Source organism: Mastigoproctus giganteus, chromosome 7, assembly GCF_048544385.1.
Source record: "Mastigoproctus giganteus isolate SK-2022 chromosome 7, ASM4854438v1, whole genome shotgun sequence".
In the NCBI taxonomy this organism is placed as follows: domain Eukaryota; kingdom Metazoa; phylum Arthropoda; class Arachnida; order Uropygi; family Thelyphonidae; genus Mastigoproctus; species Mastigoproctus giganteus.
Window position 1 is genome coordinate 115,505,801 of NC_143581.1, and position 16,176 is coordinate 115,521,976.

At 37.4% G+C, this 16,176-nt stretch overlaps 1 protein-coding gene across 11 annotated transcripts in view; it reads right to left on the reverse strand.

The window, feature by feature from the left end:
* The window catches only part of LOC150083163 (uncharacterized), a 1,214,634-nt gene that overhangs the window by 304,376 nt on the left and 894,082 nt on the right, over positions 1-16,176 (reverse strand). For 10 of the 11 annotated variants that reach the window (XM_090377874.1, XM_090377875.1, XM_090377876.1 and 7 more), the window contains one exon: positions 5,612-5,664. In XM_090377874.1, coding sequence (XP_090234000.1) covers positions 5,612-5,664 — 53 coding nt within the window. Of the gene's footprint in view, positions 1-5,611; positions 5,665-8,650; positions 8,881-16,176 lie in introns of all 11 variants that reach the window. The other variant, XM_090377878.1, reaches the window with a different exon arrangement.

A 16,176-nucleotide genomic window follows, 5' to 3' on the forward strand; every position in this document is an offset into this window, starting at 1 on the left:
CTGGGGGTAATTGTGCAGGCAGATATGAAGTTATATGAGCAGTGCAGACGAGCTGCAAGAGTAGCTCATGGTGTCTTGTCAATGATATACAGGAATTTTTCTAGCAGGGATAAGGAGGTGATTATTCCCTTGTATAAGGCAATGGTTAGGCCACATCTTGAGTACTGTATACAGGTCTGGAAGCCTCATTTCAAGAAGGATGTAGAGCTGCTGGAACAGGTACAGAGAAGGGCAACAAGATTAGTGAATGGAACAAAGGGTTGCTCTTACGAAGGAAGGCTTAAGTTTTGCAAATTACAGAGTCTGGAGACTAGGCACCGGCGAGGTGATCTGATAGAGGTGTATAAGGCTTTGAATGGTTTGAGCATGCTCAATGCCAATGGGATTCTTCCTCTTGCTCAGAATAATCACCTCAGAGGGCATAAATTCAAATTGAGGAAGGACGGATGTCTGATAGATGTGCGGAAATTTGCCTTTGGCCAGCGGGTGGTTGGTTGGTGGAACCAACTTCCATCATTTGTTGTTGAAGTTGATAGCCTAAACAAGTTTAAGGCTCAACTGGACAGGTATTTCGAATGAACGGAGGGGTGAAATGGGAGTGGTGTTTTTTTTTTTTTTTTTTTTTTGGCTGATGCTGAATAAGCTTGCTTTCTTGCATCATATGCCTCTACTAATGCTAATGCTAATGCTAACTTGTACCAGATAAGTATATGGCTCCACCTTTTCAATTACTGCTCCTTCAATCATTATTTCCCTTTCCGTGGCATACTTGTTCATCATTACTTTTGTTTTAGCCATATTCATCTTTAGTCCAAAATCTTTACTAACTGTGCATAACTGATTAAGATTTTCCTCTAATTCTTTGGGATCGTGGCTTATGACCACAATGTCATCTGCAAATCGTAAATGGTTTAGGTCTCCCCATTCACATTGTCTCCTTTCTGCGACCAGTCTAATCTTCTGAAAGCATCCTCAAGGGCAGCAGTAAACAGCTTCGGAGATATTGTGTCTCCTTGTCGACCTCCTTTCTCAACTTTAAATTTGCTACTGTCTTTGTCTAGTCTAATAAAGGAGGTAGCACTCTCATATATTTTCTTCAAAATCATAATATATGGGGTATCTATGCCTTGTCTTTCCAGTGCCCGAAACATTGCCTTATGCTGTATGGAGTCAAATGCCTTTTCATATCCACAAATGCCAGGCATAATGGTGTTTTATATTCATTGGCTTTCTCCATTAGCTGTGATATTACGTGAAGGTGATCCATAGTTGAGAATCCTGTCCCAAAGTCAGCTTGCTCTTTCGGTTGATTCTCATCAAGTATTCTTTCTAATCTGTTAGTAATAACCCTTGTGAACAACTTGTAGATGTGGGATAACAAGCTAATTGGTCTATAATTTCCAATTTCTGATTTATCTCCTTTCTTATGCAGCAAAACTATGATTGCATTATTCCACTGCTTAGGCGTCACACCTTTTCTAATGCACTTTGTGAAGAGCCTTGCCAGTTTTTGTGTTATGTCTCTTCCTCTCAATTTTAACAACTCTACAGTAACTTCATCTTCCCCTGGGGCTTTCCAATTCTTCATTTTCTTCAATGCATGTTCTACCTCATCAGGAAGAATATCGGGTATGTCGTATGTGTTGCTACTTTGCAATTGGTATCATTCCCTCGCTCCTTGTATAATTCTCTATAGTAGTCTTCTGCTATTTGAATTATGGCTTCTCTGCTGTTTATAAGTACACCATCGCTATTCTTCAGTTTCAGTATCATTTGTCTTTCTGTATTACTGCTCATGGCTGCTGATTTAAATCCTTTGTTTTTCCTTAATGCTTGCTCTACTTTTCTTGTGTTAAATCTTCTTATGTCCTCTCTGAGTCTCTTTCTAATGGCTTTGCATAACTCAGTATACTCAATTTTCTCCCTGTCTGTGTTTTTCTTGCTCTTCATTTGTCGTCTTCGGTTCATCATGACAAGTGTTTCTTGACTAATTTTTTCTTCTTTGGATTTCTGTTTCCCTATAGGTTTCTTGGGCTTGATCACTTTCAGAAAGTTGTAATATTCCTCGTCGATATCTTGGTCCTGAGCAGTCTGCAGAAGCTCAAACTTGTTCTTAAGTTCCAGTACATACTGCTTTTTCTCCTCCTCTGTTATCTCAAAGACCATTGTATTATTTACTTGTGTCAGTTTTTTCCTTTCCTTTCCTACATCTATACCAAGTGTACATCTTACCATTCTATGATCACTTCCAACATTTACCTTATTCAGGACGGTAACATCATTCAAAATATATCTTCTGTTAGTGATGATGAAGTCGATTTCATTAGTTGTTAATCCATTTGGACTCTTCCATGTCCACTTTCTGTTCACCTTTTTTCTTGAAAAAAGTGTTCATTACTGACAGTCCTTGAGATTCTGCAAATTCCACAAATCTTTCACCTCTTTTATTTCTTTCACCAATTCCAAAAATTTCTTTCACCAATTCCAATTCCAAAAATTCCTGGGCTCTATGCCCTTTCAAATTCACCCCTCGATGTGGTGATGTGGCTTGTTCGCCCAATCGAAGGAACCAATCATAATTTGACGGCAGACAATTGGTTCTCTAGTTTGCCTTTGGCTTCTAAATTACGAGAAAAAAACATTACTTTTGTTGGCACACTTGGGAAAAATAAACATTGAATTGGTCAATGTGAAGGGACGCGAGCCGACTAGTAGTTTGTTTGTGTTCCAAGATCAGACCACAATTGTGTCCTACGTTCCAAAAAAAAACAAAAATGTGATCCTAATATCGACTAAGCACCACGACAATGCTATAGATCCTGACAGTGGCAATAGAAGAAAGCCAGAAATTATTATGTTTTATAATATGACCAGAGGTGGAGTTGATGTCATGGATCAAATGGGTGGAATGTATATTACTTCTCGAAAAACCAGGAGGTGGCCAATGGTACTTTTCTTTAGGATTTTAGACATTGCTGGAATAAATGCCTGGGCTATTTTCTGTAACAATAATCCGCATCTCCATAAAAGAGTGGCCACGGTAACTCTTTCAAAATCTCTTCATGCGAAAGCTGTGAAACTAAGTTGTGATCCCCCGGAAGCAATTCCCAGAACTTCCCGACGGTGTCCACCTAATAAACGAAGGTGTTATCAGTACTCCTGGAAGAAAGACCGTAAAACAAGGTATTGCTGCAAAACATGTTTACAAACTGTTTGTAAAGAACACACAGAGACTATCTGTAAACCATGTTCTAAGAAGATACCTACAGAATATGTTGAAAGTAGTGATGAATAAAAAACAATTTAGCCTTTTTTATTTAGCTGTACTGTTTTATATTAGCATGCGTAATTTATATATGTATTAGCATATATACACACACACACACACACATATATATATATGCAAAACTATGTATGCTAATATAAAACAGTATAAAATATATGCCATAATTTTAATTTTTATATGTCACTACTACAGCATTTTCAGCAGGTCACTTCTTATGAGACATTGTTTCAGAAGTGGTGTGTTTCTTGCAGGTTAGTTTGAATAACATATTGCAGAAGGCTTTATTTTTTTTCTTTCTTCCTGGTGCACCACTACTTGAGAAGGCCCAGAAATCTTTTAGTTGGATGCAACTATAGTTGCACAGCTTTTACATGAAGCAGTTTTGGTAGAGGCCGAATGGCTACTCTTTTCTAGAGTTGTGTGATTTCACTACTGATGCCAATCTCTATGAGAAACTCGCCACGTGTATTATTCACTTCTGGATATTTGCTGTACGGGATGTTTATGGCATTGATTCCTGAAATGTCAAAATAAATAAATTTTCTGTTTATACTCCGGCACGACAACCAAGTCAGTAGAGTTTACAATAAATCGTCAATACAAATATTTATCGTATTTAGTAGTCACAGGCTTGAACCCCGGTCCACTCAAGGAACGCGTGCTATGCACTCTCGCTCCTGACCACTGGGCTACGTCGGGCCTTTTCACATTTCATCCTATGGGTATATCCACATTAGTTCACATTGAAGTGCAATTTCTGGCTTTCTACTGTCACCACTGTTGCTATCTATAGAGCAGTCAAAGTAGGTTATGTAGGACCACATTTCTGGGTTTTTTTTTTGTGATATTCATCTGGGAGTTCTCTCTTTTTTTTTTTTTTTTCAGTGAACCAACAAAGAGTGTTTCCTCGTAACATTTTAGTATTCAAAGACATAACGCTAGAATCAAGTGTTATAGGAGCATATTATGATTAGTTTCTTCAATAGGGCAAACAAGCTGATTCATCACATCCAGACATGTTTGAAAAGTTGTCTGTCTTTTGTCTTCCTACATAAATCTCCATATTCAATGTGTATTGAATCATCATATTTCCGAATCAGAGAATCGTAAATAATTACTGCACTACTAATTTTAAATTAATCATCATATTTACGAATCAGAGAATCGTAAATAATTACTGCACTACTAATTTTAAATTAAAAGTTACAAAAAACAATAATTTTTTGGCCACAAAGAAAGTTTCAATTAGTGGCTCCCAAAAAAACTGTGCATTCAGATAGCCTCATCAGCAGATGAAACCCATAATAACCTTAAAGAGGCATACGATGCTTTCTCTACTAATGCGAATGCTAAAAGATATGGAGTATGCTGCATGATATAAGAGATGAGAGGTTGAAGCTTTTGCTCTGGAGGAAAAACATGCTTTTCTTCACTTTATGTCTCCATTAATAATAGTGGTGGTAGTGTAAATCCAATGGGTGAGTTATTTGAGTTATTTACCACCAGCATTGCCTAATGTCACAAATCTTAGCCATTCCTCTGTAGAATGCGAATGCCACATCTCAATCATTGGTTCTCACCTGGGTTATCACTTCCAAAATACTATTTATTATTTTTGGTAATATTAGTATTTTTGGACCTTGTTCAAGGGTAATATATCCAAAATTGCTAATATGAAAGGCGCCTCTGTAGCCAGGTGGGCAGGAGCAGTAGTGCTTTGCACACGCTTCTTGATTAGACTGGGATTTGAGCCCGTGACCGCCAAATACGGAGGATGTGGAAAGGTCAGGGAATGACCGCCTCATATCCCCAGAGCAATATGGCCTTAGTTGCTAATGCTCCTAAAAACCAAATAACAAACAAACAAACTAATATGACAAGATTTACTGTTGCAGAGCAACAGGTCTTTCTCTAAATTCATTGCACTAGTCTCATAAGTGACTTGAGTACCAACTTCGTCAGCATTTAGACTTCCATATGACAGCTTTAGCTATCAACACTGAGTTTTTGTTGGAGTAACGTCCAACGTACACCTCAGGAATATTACCCTACATAAAAAAATATAAACAATATTACACAATATATAATCATCTTGTATTTAGCATGTATAAGATATAATACTGATTAAACAAACAAACAAAATATGAGGGATACAACAGCTTTCAATAGAGGGCATTCCATATTGTATCTACAGATTTATTCACAGTCAAGTTTACAGTTCTAAGGGAAGAAAAATTCAAAACACTTCACAAAAATAAAAATACCTATCTTAGTTGTCCAAATTTTCCTATACATCTATGAATCTTACTGATCCAAACTACTTACCATCTGATTTTCATATGGACGTTCAGAGTAATTCATAGCAGAAGTAACTGAACCTAAAAAACACAAGCAAAATTAAATAAACTAAATTCATAGATTTATCCTAGTTAATTTTCCATTAAATATATAAATATGGAACAATTTCCTGGTGGCAAAAATTTTAGCAATATTTTAGCAATATTGTAATGGTAAAAAAAATTATTTATACAACCTGTTGAAAATCGAAGTGCTCGGTCACATTGCAATTACTGGCATTGTTATACCCTTCCCCATAAAAATGCAATAAAGAAGATTTAAATTAAATAATCACTTTGGTTATTTCCACTTCCACATAAATTGAACGTTTTAAACACAGGTAATGAATCACTTTTTGTCTCTAAAACTACAGTATCACCCACAAATGCAATATGACAAGGCATAGTGCAATTAAGGCTAAAGGAATGGGACAGGTGTCAAATTAATTTTGATAAGAGATGCTTCAAATGGCTGATGAGTACAGTGAACAACTGTACATAATAGAGTGAGCCTATAAATCAGAATGTCTTATACAGGGGATTTGAAATTTCCAGATATTGCTTGCTAAATGTGAACAACTGAAAAAATTACTGATGTTCACATTGAGTCAGCAGGAATGCCAAGAAAGCACCTGATAAATGCCACTTGAGAGTTTGTGTTTCAAATAACAAATCTGGGGGGGGGGGGGGGAGGATTTGTTATTTTAAAGATTTAAGAAAAGGGCAAAATTTTTATTTTTTATTAATATTATTGGTTTTTTTTATTTATTTTTGTTCAATATTTTTTAATTGAGTTTAGCATATCTTATTAAACTTATTGACCATTTGAATTCGGTAAAAATGCTAAAAATTATTAAAACAAAAATAGGTAACTCATGATTCCATGCAAGTTTTTGTTAAATTGAGGGTTAAAGTGATTGAAGGTTAAAGATATAACTACTATTAAGGGTAAAGGGAAGGGATTTTACTTTCATAAAGGTGACTAAAATGGTCTTAGACAGTTTTAAAATTCTTCCTGTTACATGAAAATTCTAAATGGGAAGCAAAAGATAAGTAATCATAGATGCTATTAGGCATTTTATATCCAACAAAAAGATATTTTTCAGGGTTTATACCCAAACACATGTCAAATGAACTGGAGACCACACAGTGCAGCATTGGAAAACAAGGCTGATGCTAGAAAATAATGATCCTGTGTACAAGTAAACTAACCTTGGTGTATTCAAAGTACCTACCTCCCAAGTCCATATGCTGCATGCAATGATCATGAAGCAACGGGAATGACTGCTGGAAGGTCGCGATTGGTATACTGCTCAGTGTTCTCATCACAGAATGGATGAGATTTTCATCAACATCATGAAAATAACAGACTTTCAGTGGTACCTTGCACTTTGGGAAAAAGAAGCAGCATAGGTCCAAGTCTGGTGAATATGGTGGGTGTAATAGTATGCAGATTTTTTTGCTAGGCAAAAACTCCCAAACAATGAGAGCCATTTGGCTTGGTTCATTGTTGTGCAAGAGGTACCAAATGCCATCTTCAGTATACTGAGGTCACACACTTCAAAACATCCAGATAGTCAACAGCAGTAACACTTTGGCCATTTGAGCATGAACTCTTTGTGCACATTTCCTTCCCTTGCTATCACAGAAAGTAATAAGCATGGTTTTGATTGACTTTTCTTGACAAACTCTTTTCACTTTGGTAGAGTTTGCTGACTTCTACTCTGCACTTTGTAGTTTTATTGCATGGGTCATACTGAAAACACCACATCTCATCATCCATATCGATTGAATTCAGGAAGCTGGGTTTGCTTTCAGTGGCCTCAACTTACTCCTGTCATTGACCATCTTTTAATGAATGTTGAAAAAACCATGCACAGACCTTTGTTTTCTTCAAATCCTGGGTTATGTTATTATTTGTTGAATGGTTTCCTTATTAATGTGGGGATCTGAAATCATTCAGAACATTGACATTGGTTATTGGTAATGATTTCCCACACCATTTCAATCAACTCTGGCATTCAAACCATTTTTACTGAGCCCAGATGTTTGTCGTCTTCCAGTGATTCCCTTCCATGGGCAAATGTTTGTGCTACTCAAACACCAGTGCATGAAACAGACATACATTTGCTTCATCATTTAAAGTGTTTCTGTGAAACCTTTGCCCAGTTGAACACAAAATTTGATGGTTCCTTGACGGTTTCCTCCACAACACAGACACAGACACAGGAGAGATGTGCAGTTCAGCTCATACTACATGTTGAAATGACAGCAATTTCTACTGATCTTGACTGTGGTGCTCAAAGAACAATCATTCTTTCACATCATGTTTATTTCTAGTAAATGCCAGCACCAGCACTCATCTCATAAGTTTAGTCTCATTTTCCAATTTCCACACTGTGTACTGGCAGAGAAGAAAAATACATGGGATGATTACAGTGGTGATTCCAAGATTTTCCAAAAGGGGGAGCTGAAGCAGTTGTCTGAGGGAAATCAGTATTTTCTAAAAGGGGAAGTCTAAAGAAGTATACTGAAATTTAATCATTATGTAGCAGTTTAGAAAAAAATCCACATTAATTTGATTGTTGTTGTGGGGGCACACATCTATTTTATCCCCTAATTGGACTGCCACTAAATGATTATAAATTATCAGAGGTCATAGAGACCTAAAATACATACAAATTAGTCTGCAATATTGACTAAGGGTGTAAAGAAAAGTATTCATGTTAACAACAGAAGAAAAGGAAAGAACCACAATGGCTCTTTCCTCTCCTTCCACTAGATACGAATGGCATAACAATTGATGATCCTGTTCAGGTTGTTGACAAACAATAAATATTTTGCACTGCCATTCTAGTGCTAAGTTTTTAGTAATGGGGATACCAGAAGTATACCAACTATAGCTATAACTTGATACCAGAAGTATATAATGGAAGCTTGAAGAGTGGAAGACAAATTATTGAAACTAAAAGTGAATTGGACTGCTAGAAGTGAATAAGTGAATAAGTAACTAGAAGTGAATAAGTACCTGTGGCTGACAGAATCTGACCAATGTCACTCCTCTTCACAAAGGGGAGGTTCACTTACAAATCTTCTCTACGTTGAATATTATATTAAATTTTTCCCTTGACAGACTTTTCTCCACTCAAAAGTGGAGTTACTATTTTGAGTTTTCTCCTGTTTGCTGATATATATATAAATGACATTCAGGATTGTTTACTGCTTCCAGATATAAAATTATTGACATAGGCTGATGAACTAAAGATTAAAAAAATATATATTACTAACCTGCAGGATTGCATAACTTTAGAAAACTGTTTGTTTGTTTTCATTTTATGATGCATAGGCAACATAACAATATTGCACCAAGTTCAAAGGTAAAATGTATTAAGAATAAGTGGTAAGCTAGATATAGGCTACTATGTCAAAATGTATAAAAAAAAGTAAAGAAATAAGAGAGTATATGATAGGTACTAAAAACAATTTAAATACATTAGTAAAAAATTGTAAAAGTGAACTGCAGACATGTTATCACAGTCAGATTTTATCTGACTGCATATGTATGTGGCTCAGTCAGATGACTGCCAGAGATCAGTGAGATCAGTGCTGAAACATATATGGCATTCATTGATAAAATTTGGGCATTCAATTATGTATTTAATGCTTAAAACAGTGTTGAAATGTTTACATAAAGGAGGGTTACCAGTACTCAGTACAAAAGAATGTGTAAGATGACAATGTTAACTTCTGCTTTATGATTCTGTGCAGACTTCCATTGTTCGATTACTGACTTAATCTCATATGATTTTTTCACAGCCTGCCCATGCCATGAATATTGCCATTGAGAGACAAGTTTTTTTTTTTGTATTTCTTGCTGGTAGTCTGTATAGGGCAGGAGTCGGCAAACTTTTTCTGTAAAGGACCAGATAGTAAATATTTTAGGCTTTGCGGGCCAAGAGGCAAAATCGAGGATATTATGTAGGTGCTTATATAATAAGAGATAAACAAATTTCTAAAAATATTTCTTCATGAAATTAAAAATAAAATTATAATAATTGAGTACAATTTTTTGGAATACAGGCTACTAATGAGAAGAATGGAATTCTTTTTTTTTGGGAAAATATTTTACTTAATTGGGGTTGGGGTTCAAAGTTAGTGTTCCCTATCATCGAAATTGATTGCAAATGGTCATCTGTTAATGCTGATCTGTAATGAGATTTATATATTTCATCTCTGAAAATGTCTTTTCACACAGATAGGTAGTGCCAAATATGCTGATATCAATATGATATCAACATGATATTAATCAGTGCCAGATTAAGGTCAAGTGATGCCCTAAGCACAGCCCAACAATGGTGCTCCCTCGGCCTCGACTTCTCCATTGCTTTACTTACAAGACATTAAGGTGCAATAAGTGCTGAACGTGAAATAAGAGTTTGAAATTTTATAAGCCTTTTTCAGTTTTCTTCCAGGCAAGACCTCACAACTATATTAAATAAAAAACTTTTAGTTTTTATTTATATATATATATTTTTTTTTCATTTAACAAAAACACTAAATAGCAGTAAAAATATAAGCAAAGATTTACCTATAGGTTTATATTTTTTTTTCTTTTTAAAATATTTTCTTCTAGATAAGAAATCTTATCTAGAATTGCGAAGTCTTTGATCAAGTCCTCAAAACTAATTTTGCATAACAAATCTACTTCTATACTTAGCAGAGAGGTATCCAATTTGTCTTGTCATAGTTGTTCTCTTGAGATTTTTAATGTGCTTTAGTTGAGAAAATGAATACTCGGCTATGCAATTTGTAACCATTAATGATAAAATAAACATATGCAAGCCAATATCTACATGCATTAAGAATCTGCAGATAAAAGAACCACTAGGTGGCAGTGATCACAGTGTGCTGAAGTGGGATTTACTCAAAGAAGTAACTACCATCAGGGGTAAAGGGAAGGATTTTTGCTTACGTAAAGGTGACTACGGTGGTCTGAGACGGTATTTAAATTCTATACGGTGGACCGCCTGATGATGTTACCAACAGCAAATCCAAAATGGGAATCATTCAAAGAAATAATCTTGGAAGCTACTAGGCTTTTCATACCAATTAAGAAATATTGTTCAAGATTTAAGCCTATATGGATGTCAGATGAACTAATTGTAACCAAGTCACAAATAAAGTTATGCAGGCAAAGGTAGATTACAAGAAATCTTTGGCAAAGGATGCAAAGAAAAACAGCAAAGAGTTCTTTACTTATGTAAACTCTAGAAGGAAGGGCTGATTGGTCCACCTGATATCGATGGTTCAACTGTTGATGATCCTTCTCAGGTAGCTAACAAACTAATTGAATATTTTGCATTTACATTCACACGAGGAAATATTCAGGGAGGGGAATGCCACAGGTATATTAAACTCTGGCGGTAAGCTAGATAATCTTGTAATAACTGAGAGTAAAGTGTAGGAGAAATTGTAGAAGATAAACATAAGAAAGGCACCTGGGGTGGAGGGAATCTATCCAGTTATATTAAAGGAGGCAGCAAAGGAAGTGAGCAAACCCTTAATTGGTGGCCGCATTTAAATGCGGCCACCAACACAATCTAATTTTCACCCTACTAAACTTCGGACTGAAGTAAAACCAATTTTTCATGAAAATGCGTACCAGACATGATGTCATTTCCAAAATGGTTACTAATCTTCATGTTTCTTCTGAGTATTTTAATTTGTATATATTGATCATGAAATAAAAGAGCTTTTGTATTGTAAATATTTTATTGATCATTCACAAATTTCCATAATTTCAGCTGGGAGACAAGATACAATGGATTTATGATAACTAAAGTAAGAGATGTATCCTTGTGATTGCAACGTATCTAAATGTCTCTGGAAAACAGCATCAATTGAGTCAAGTATCCGATCTTCGGTTGAAATTGAGGGATTAATGGCAAGAGTTACATCAAATGTTTCTTGAAGTAAAGAAATTAACAGTTTAGTTTCTTCCAATCCAAAGTTAACATTGAAATCGCCGCTCATGATCATGGGTATGTGATATGCTGCCCATGATCATGGTATACTGGTATGAGTACGGGAACAAAATGAAATGAATGGAGTCAATTATATCCTGTATGTTACTGTTAGGAGAAATATAAACAACCGTTGTATCACTTTCCCATTGGGTAACACTTAAGATCCTCGTTCATAAGTGATCCTCTACAGCTATTGCACACAAGGATTCCATCGATGTTAACATCGAGAAAATGCAGTGCATAAAAAAAAAAAAAAAAAGGTTAACTGCAGCCATTTTCAATCCACTACAGGATGGTTGTTGTTGTTGTTAGTTTGGTTTTTAGGAGCATTAGCAACTAAGGCCATATTGCTCTGGGATATGCGTGGTTATTCCCTGACCTTTCCGCATCCTCCATATTTGGTGGTGACGGGCTCGAACCCCGGTCTAATCAAGAAGCGTATGCTACGCACTGCTGCTCCTTCCCACCTGGCTATGGAGGCACCCTGCAGGATGGAAGCTTCCTCAACGACTGATGTTGAGGAGGCTTCACTGGTCTAATGCGAGGTTGGCAGATCAACCATATTTAAGTTAGGGACTTGAACCCCCAGTCTACTCAAAGAGTGTGTGGCTACTGCACTCCTGCTCCTAACCACTTGGTGCAGATGGTTTCTTTGTATCATTTTCAAACCATAGACAATCGCAAATGTAGCATACTGAACAGAAATCATTTTTCATAAATATCCTTTCAAACTATCGATGTGCATTCTTATGTAAATAGTAGTCATTGTAGGGAAAAGGAGCTTGATCATTTAAACTCATCTGCTCTGCAATTGGAGAAATGTTCCGTTGTATCTAATTAATAGTCACTTCAGGTACATCATTGTTAGATGGAGTGGCATTGCTGGTTGAATGCACTGCTAAATTCAATGCTTGATTTTCTGTTTGTCTTTTACGCGATCTCAATAGTCTATTGTTCTCGCACACTCATTGCTACCTCTATCTTTATTTTCTTAGGTTGGCTAGCTCGATACTCTTGATAATGCTCTGCATTTGATTTTGGCATCATTGAATACTTAGATATATAGCTTGATTGATTGAAATGATTTTTTATTGCACAAAAAAAACAAGGTTATATTGCACCATTATGTCCTTTTGAAAAATTCAAAAAAGAGAGGTGAGTAGTTTGGTAACTTTTAAAAAGGTTATCTCATCAAAATTTCATATATACAGGGTGTCTCAAAAATATTGGTACAGATGTTTAGGGGAGGTAGGTAACATCTAAAGGAATGTGAATCGCATAGGAACCCATAACCGGAAACGTCACCGTAAGTCGGTACACGGCGCTGTTAATCAGTTCGCGAGAGGGAAAATTTCTGGTTTACTCGTTCCAGCAGTAGTCGCCCCACGAAGAGCATGCATCGATATATGAACTGTTAGCTGGCAGACATGCACCTAGTGTATGGATTAGCAGAGGGCCCACACGGTGAGCACCCCCATGCGACAACATCACTTCACAATTAATGTGTGGGCGGGTATGGTCGGTGACTGCTTAGTCGGCCCATACCTGTTACCATCCCGCATGAACTCCGCTAAATATCGGATCTTTCTTGAACAAGTTCTACCAGGGTTACTTGACGATGTTCGAGCAAATGTGAGACACAGCATTTGGTTTCAACATGACGGGACACCTGCCCATTATGGAAGGTGTGTTCGTGACCATTTGAACAGGCTTTTTTTCGGCATCGATGGATTGGCTGTGATGGACCCGTTGCCTGGCCCCCACGCTCACCTGATTTATCGAGCCTTGATTTCTTTCTGTGGGGGGGCCCTCAAATCTATTATGTATGAATCGCCTGTGGAGACGGAAATGGATCTCGTGGTGAGACTCGTCTGCACTGCTGCTACTGTCAAAGAAACTCCAGATGTGTTCGACCGTATCCGCCAATCCATGCTGCATCGGTGTCACACATGCATCGCATCTAATGGTGGAACCTATGAGCGTCTGTTGTAACATCATGAAATGCATCCATCTCGTACTCCATTGTTAATATTATGTCAAATAAATGTTTGCCACACTAATTACTGTCTTGTGTCATTTCTGCTTCTTGTGCCTCTGCTACTACTTTTCTGTGACGTTTCCGGTTATGGGTTCCTATGTGAGTCACATTCCTTTAGATATTACCTACCTCCCCTAAACATTTGTACCAATATTTTCGAGACACCCTGTATATATATATATATACACTGGTCTTCAAAGAAAGTGCATCACCCCTTAAAATTGTAATTGTATAACGTAAGCATATGGCATTATTTCTTACAGATTCCATTAGATAAGATTGACACATGTAGGTGATGACATAAAATTGCATCAGCTATTACTATCAGCTATATAAGCACGCTCTGCCAATGTTGCAGTCATTCCTTGCTTGTGTCAGGATGGGAAATTACATGCAGTTGACACCACAAAGAAAGAGTGCTATTGTTGCTTTACGTGAGGAAGGATGTTCTTCCGATCAAACTGCTTATAAAGTGCCTTGTAATCAGTCGACAGTGAGTAGATTTCTTTTCAAACTCAAGAATACTGGTTCTGCTGATAGGAAAAAAGGAACCGGATGCAAACGAGTCTCTATGCCAAAACAGGACTGCATTTTAAAGCGCTTATGCCTTAAGAACTGTAACTTTCGTCTGAGCTGAAAAGAGAATGGGAAGAACATACAGGAGTGGTAGCAAGTGCAGTAAAAGTCAGAAAACACCTCTTCAAAAATGAACTTGTAGCCCATCGTCCTATGAAGAAGCCCCCTTCTCACACATAAAATGAAAAAGGCCCGATTAAATTTGGTGTAAGGAGCATGTCAAATGTACCCCCAAGCAGTGGAAGTCAGTTATTTTCTCAGATGAGAAGAAATTCAACTTTCATGACTCTGATGGGAAACAAATGATTCGCCGTAGACGTGGCGAAGAATACCATCCAGACTGTATGGTGTCTACAGTGAAATTCCCTACCAGCCAAATGAAATGGGGGTGCATTTTGTATTGCAGAGTATGTCACCAGTAGTTTATAAAAGGTTCTGTAAATGCCAATTTACATCATGCGAGTATACTATGAAATAACCAGGCTAGGGACCGATATGACAATGTACAGGTCGCGACTACATACCAAGTAGTTGGAATGATACCCGGATATTCAGGTCACTGAACAGCGATTAGCAGACCAAAGAAGGACCATTGTCACAAAGAACTTAACAGCTCCTGCCATCTTGGAAAAAATCAAGCAGGATGTCGGCGATCAACTACAAAGCAAAAAGAATATGTTCAATATGGAACCAGAGGAGGAACATCATACCATGGAACAAGAGGAGGAACAGCAAGAAGAAATACAACCCAGAGAAGCTGAAGTGGAAAGAGACAAAGTCATGATATCCAGAATAGAAGACGAGTGGAAGGCCCTAAGAATTTGAAGGAATGGACCCCAAAAGAACCCATGTGATACCTAAGCAGAGGCCAAATAAAATCCTGTGGAGGGTAACAGACCACCTCAATCGGCAAATAATGCCACATTCCCTTGACAACAATGGTGCAACACTGTAGGCTATCCACACAGCCATATACTGTGCTGCCATAGCAGCTACTAGGATTAATGGAAAAGAAACGAGAGACCAGCAGCAGAAGAACCGAAAACAGAAGGAACCGCCAGCTTGGGAAAGAAGACTCCAGCAGAAGAGAGAAGAATTAAGAGTCAAGATATGATAGGTCAGCTGACCCAGTACCAACAGGGTAAGAGAAGTAAGAAATTGAATGGAAAGGTGAAGAGCATCAAAGGAGAATACTTGGACACACTAAAGCAGAATCTCTTCACACTCAGCAAGAGACTACACAGATACAAAGACAGCTCCCAGAGGAAAATAAACAACCAAATCTTCAATAAGGATCGAAGAACCTTCTACAGGAAACTGGCTGAAGACGAGAAAGCAGGAAACAGACCACCCGAGAAGAAGACGATCGAGGAGTTCTGCGGAAATATATGGAGCAGTGAAGTAAAACACAATGGCAGAGCACCATGGATAGACGAAGAACGGAAGAAAACCAAAGACATATAAGAGATGAGAGAATGGGAGATTCTAGAAGAAGTAAAACAGTCGATCAGGAACACCCACAACCAGCGAACCCCAGGAATTGATAACATCCACAACTACTGGTACAAGAAGCTCACCTGCACACACAAGCAACTAGCAGAGCAGTAAACTCGAATGATAAGGCACCCAGAGACAATCCCAAAGTTTCTCACCGAAAGAGTCACATATCTAAAGCCTAAAGACAAAGATACAAGAAATCCAGCAAAATACAGGCCAATCACCTGCCTCCCAATGATTTACAAAATCCTGACCAGCTGCATAACCAAGAAGATATTAGACCACTTAGAGAGTCAGAACATAATGGCCAAAGAACAAAAAGGATGCAAGCAGAGGAGCAAAGGATGCAAGGAGCAATTAACCATAGATGCCGCAGTTATGGAGCAAGCCTACAAGAAGCACTGCAACCTATACACA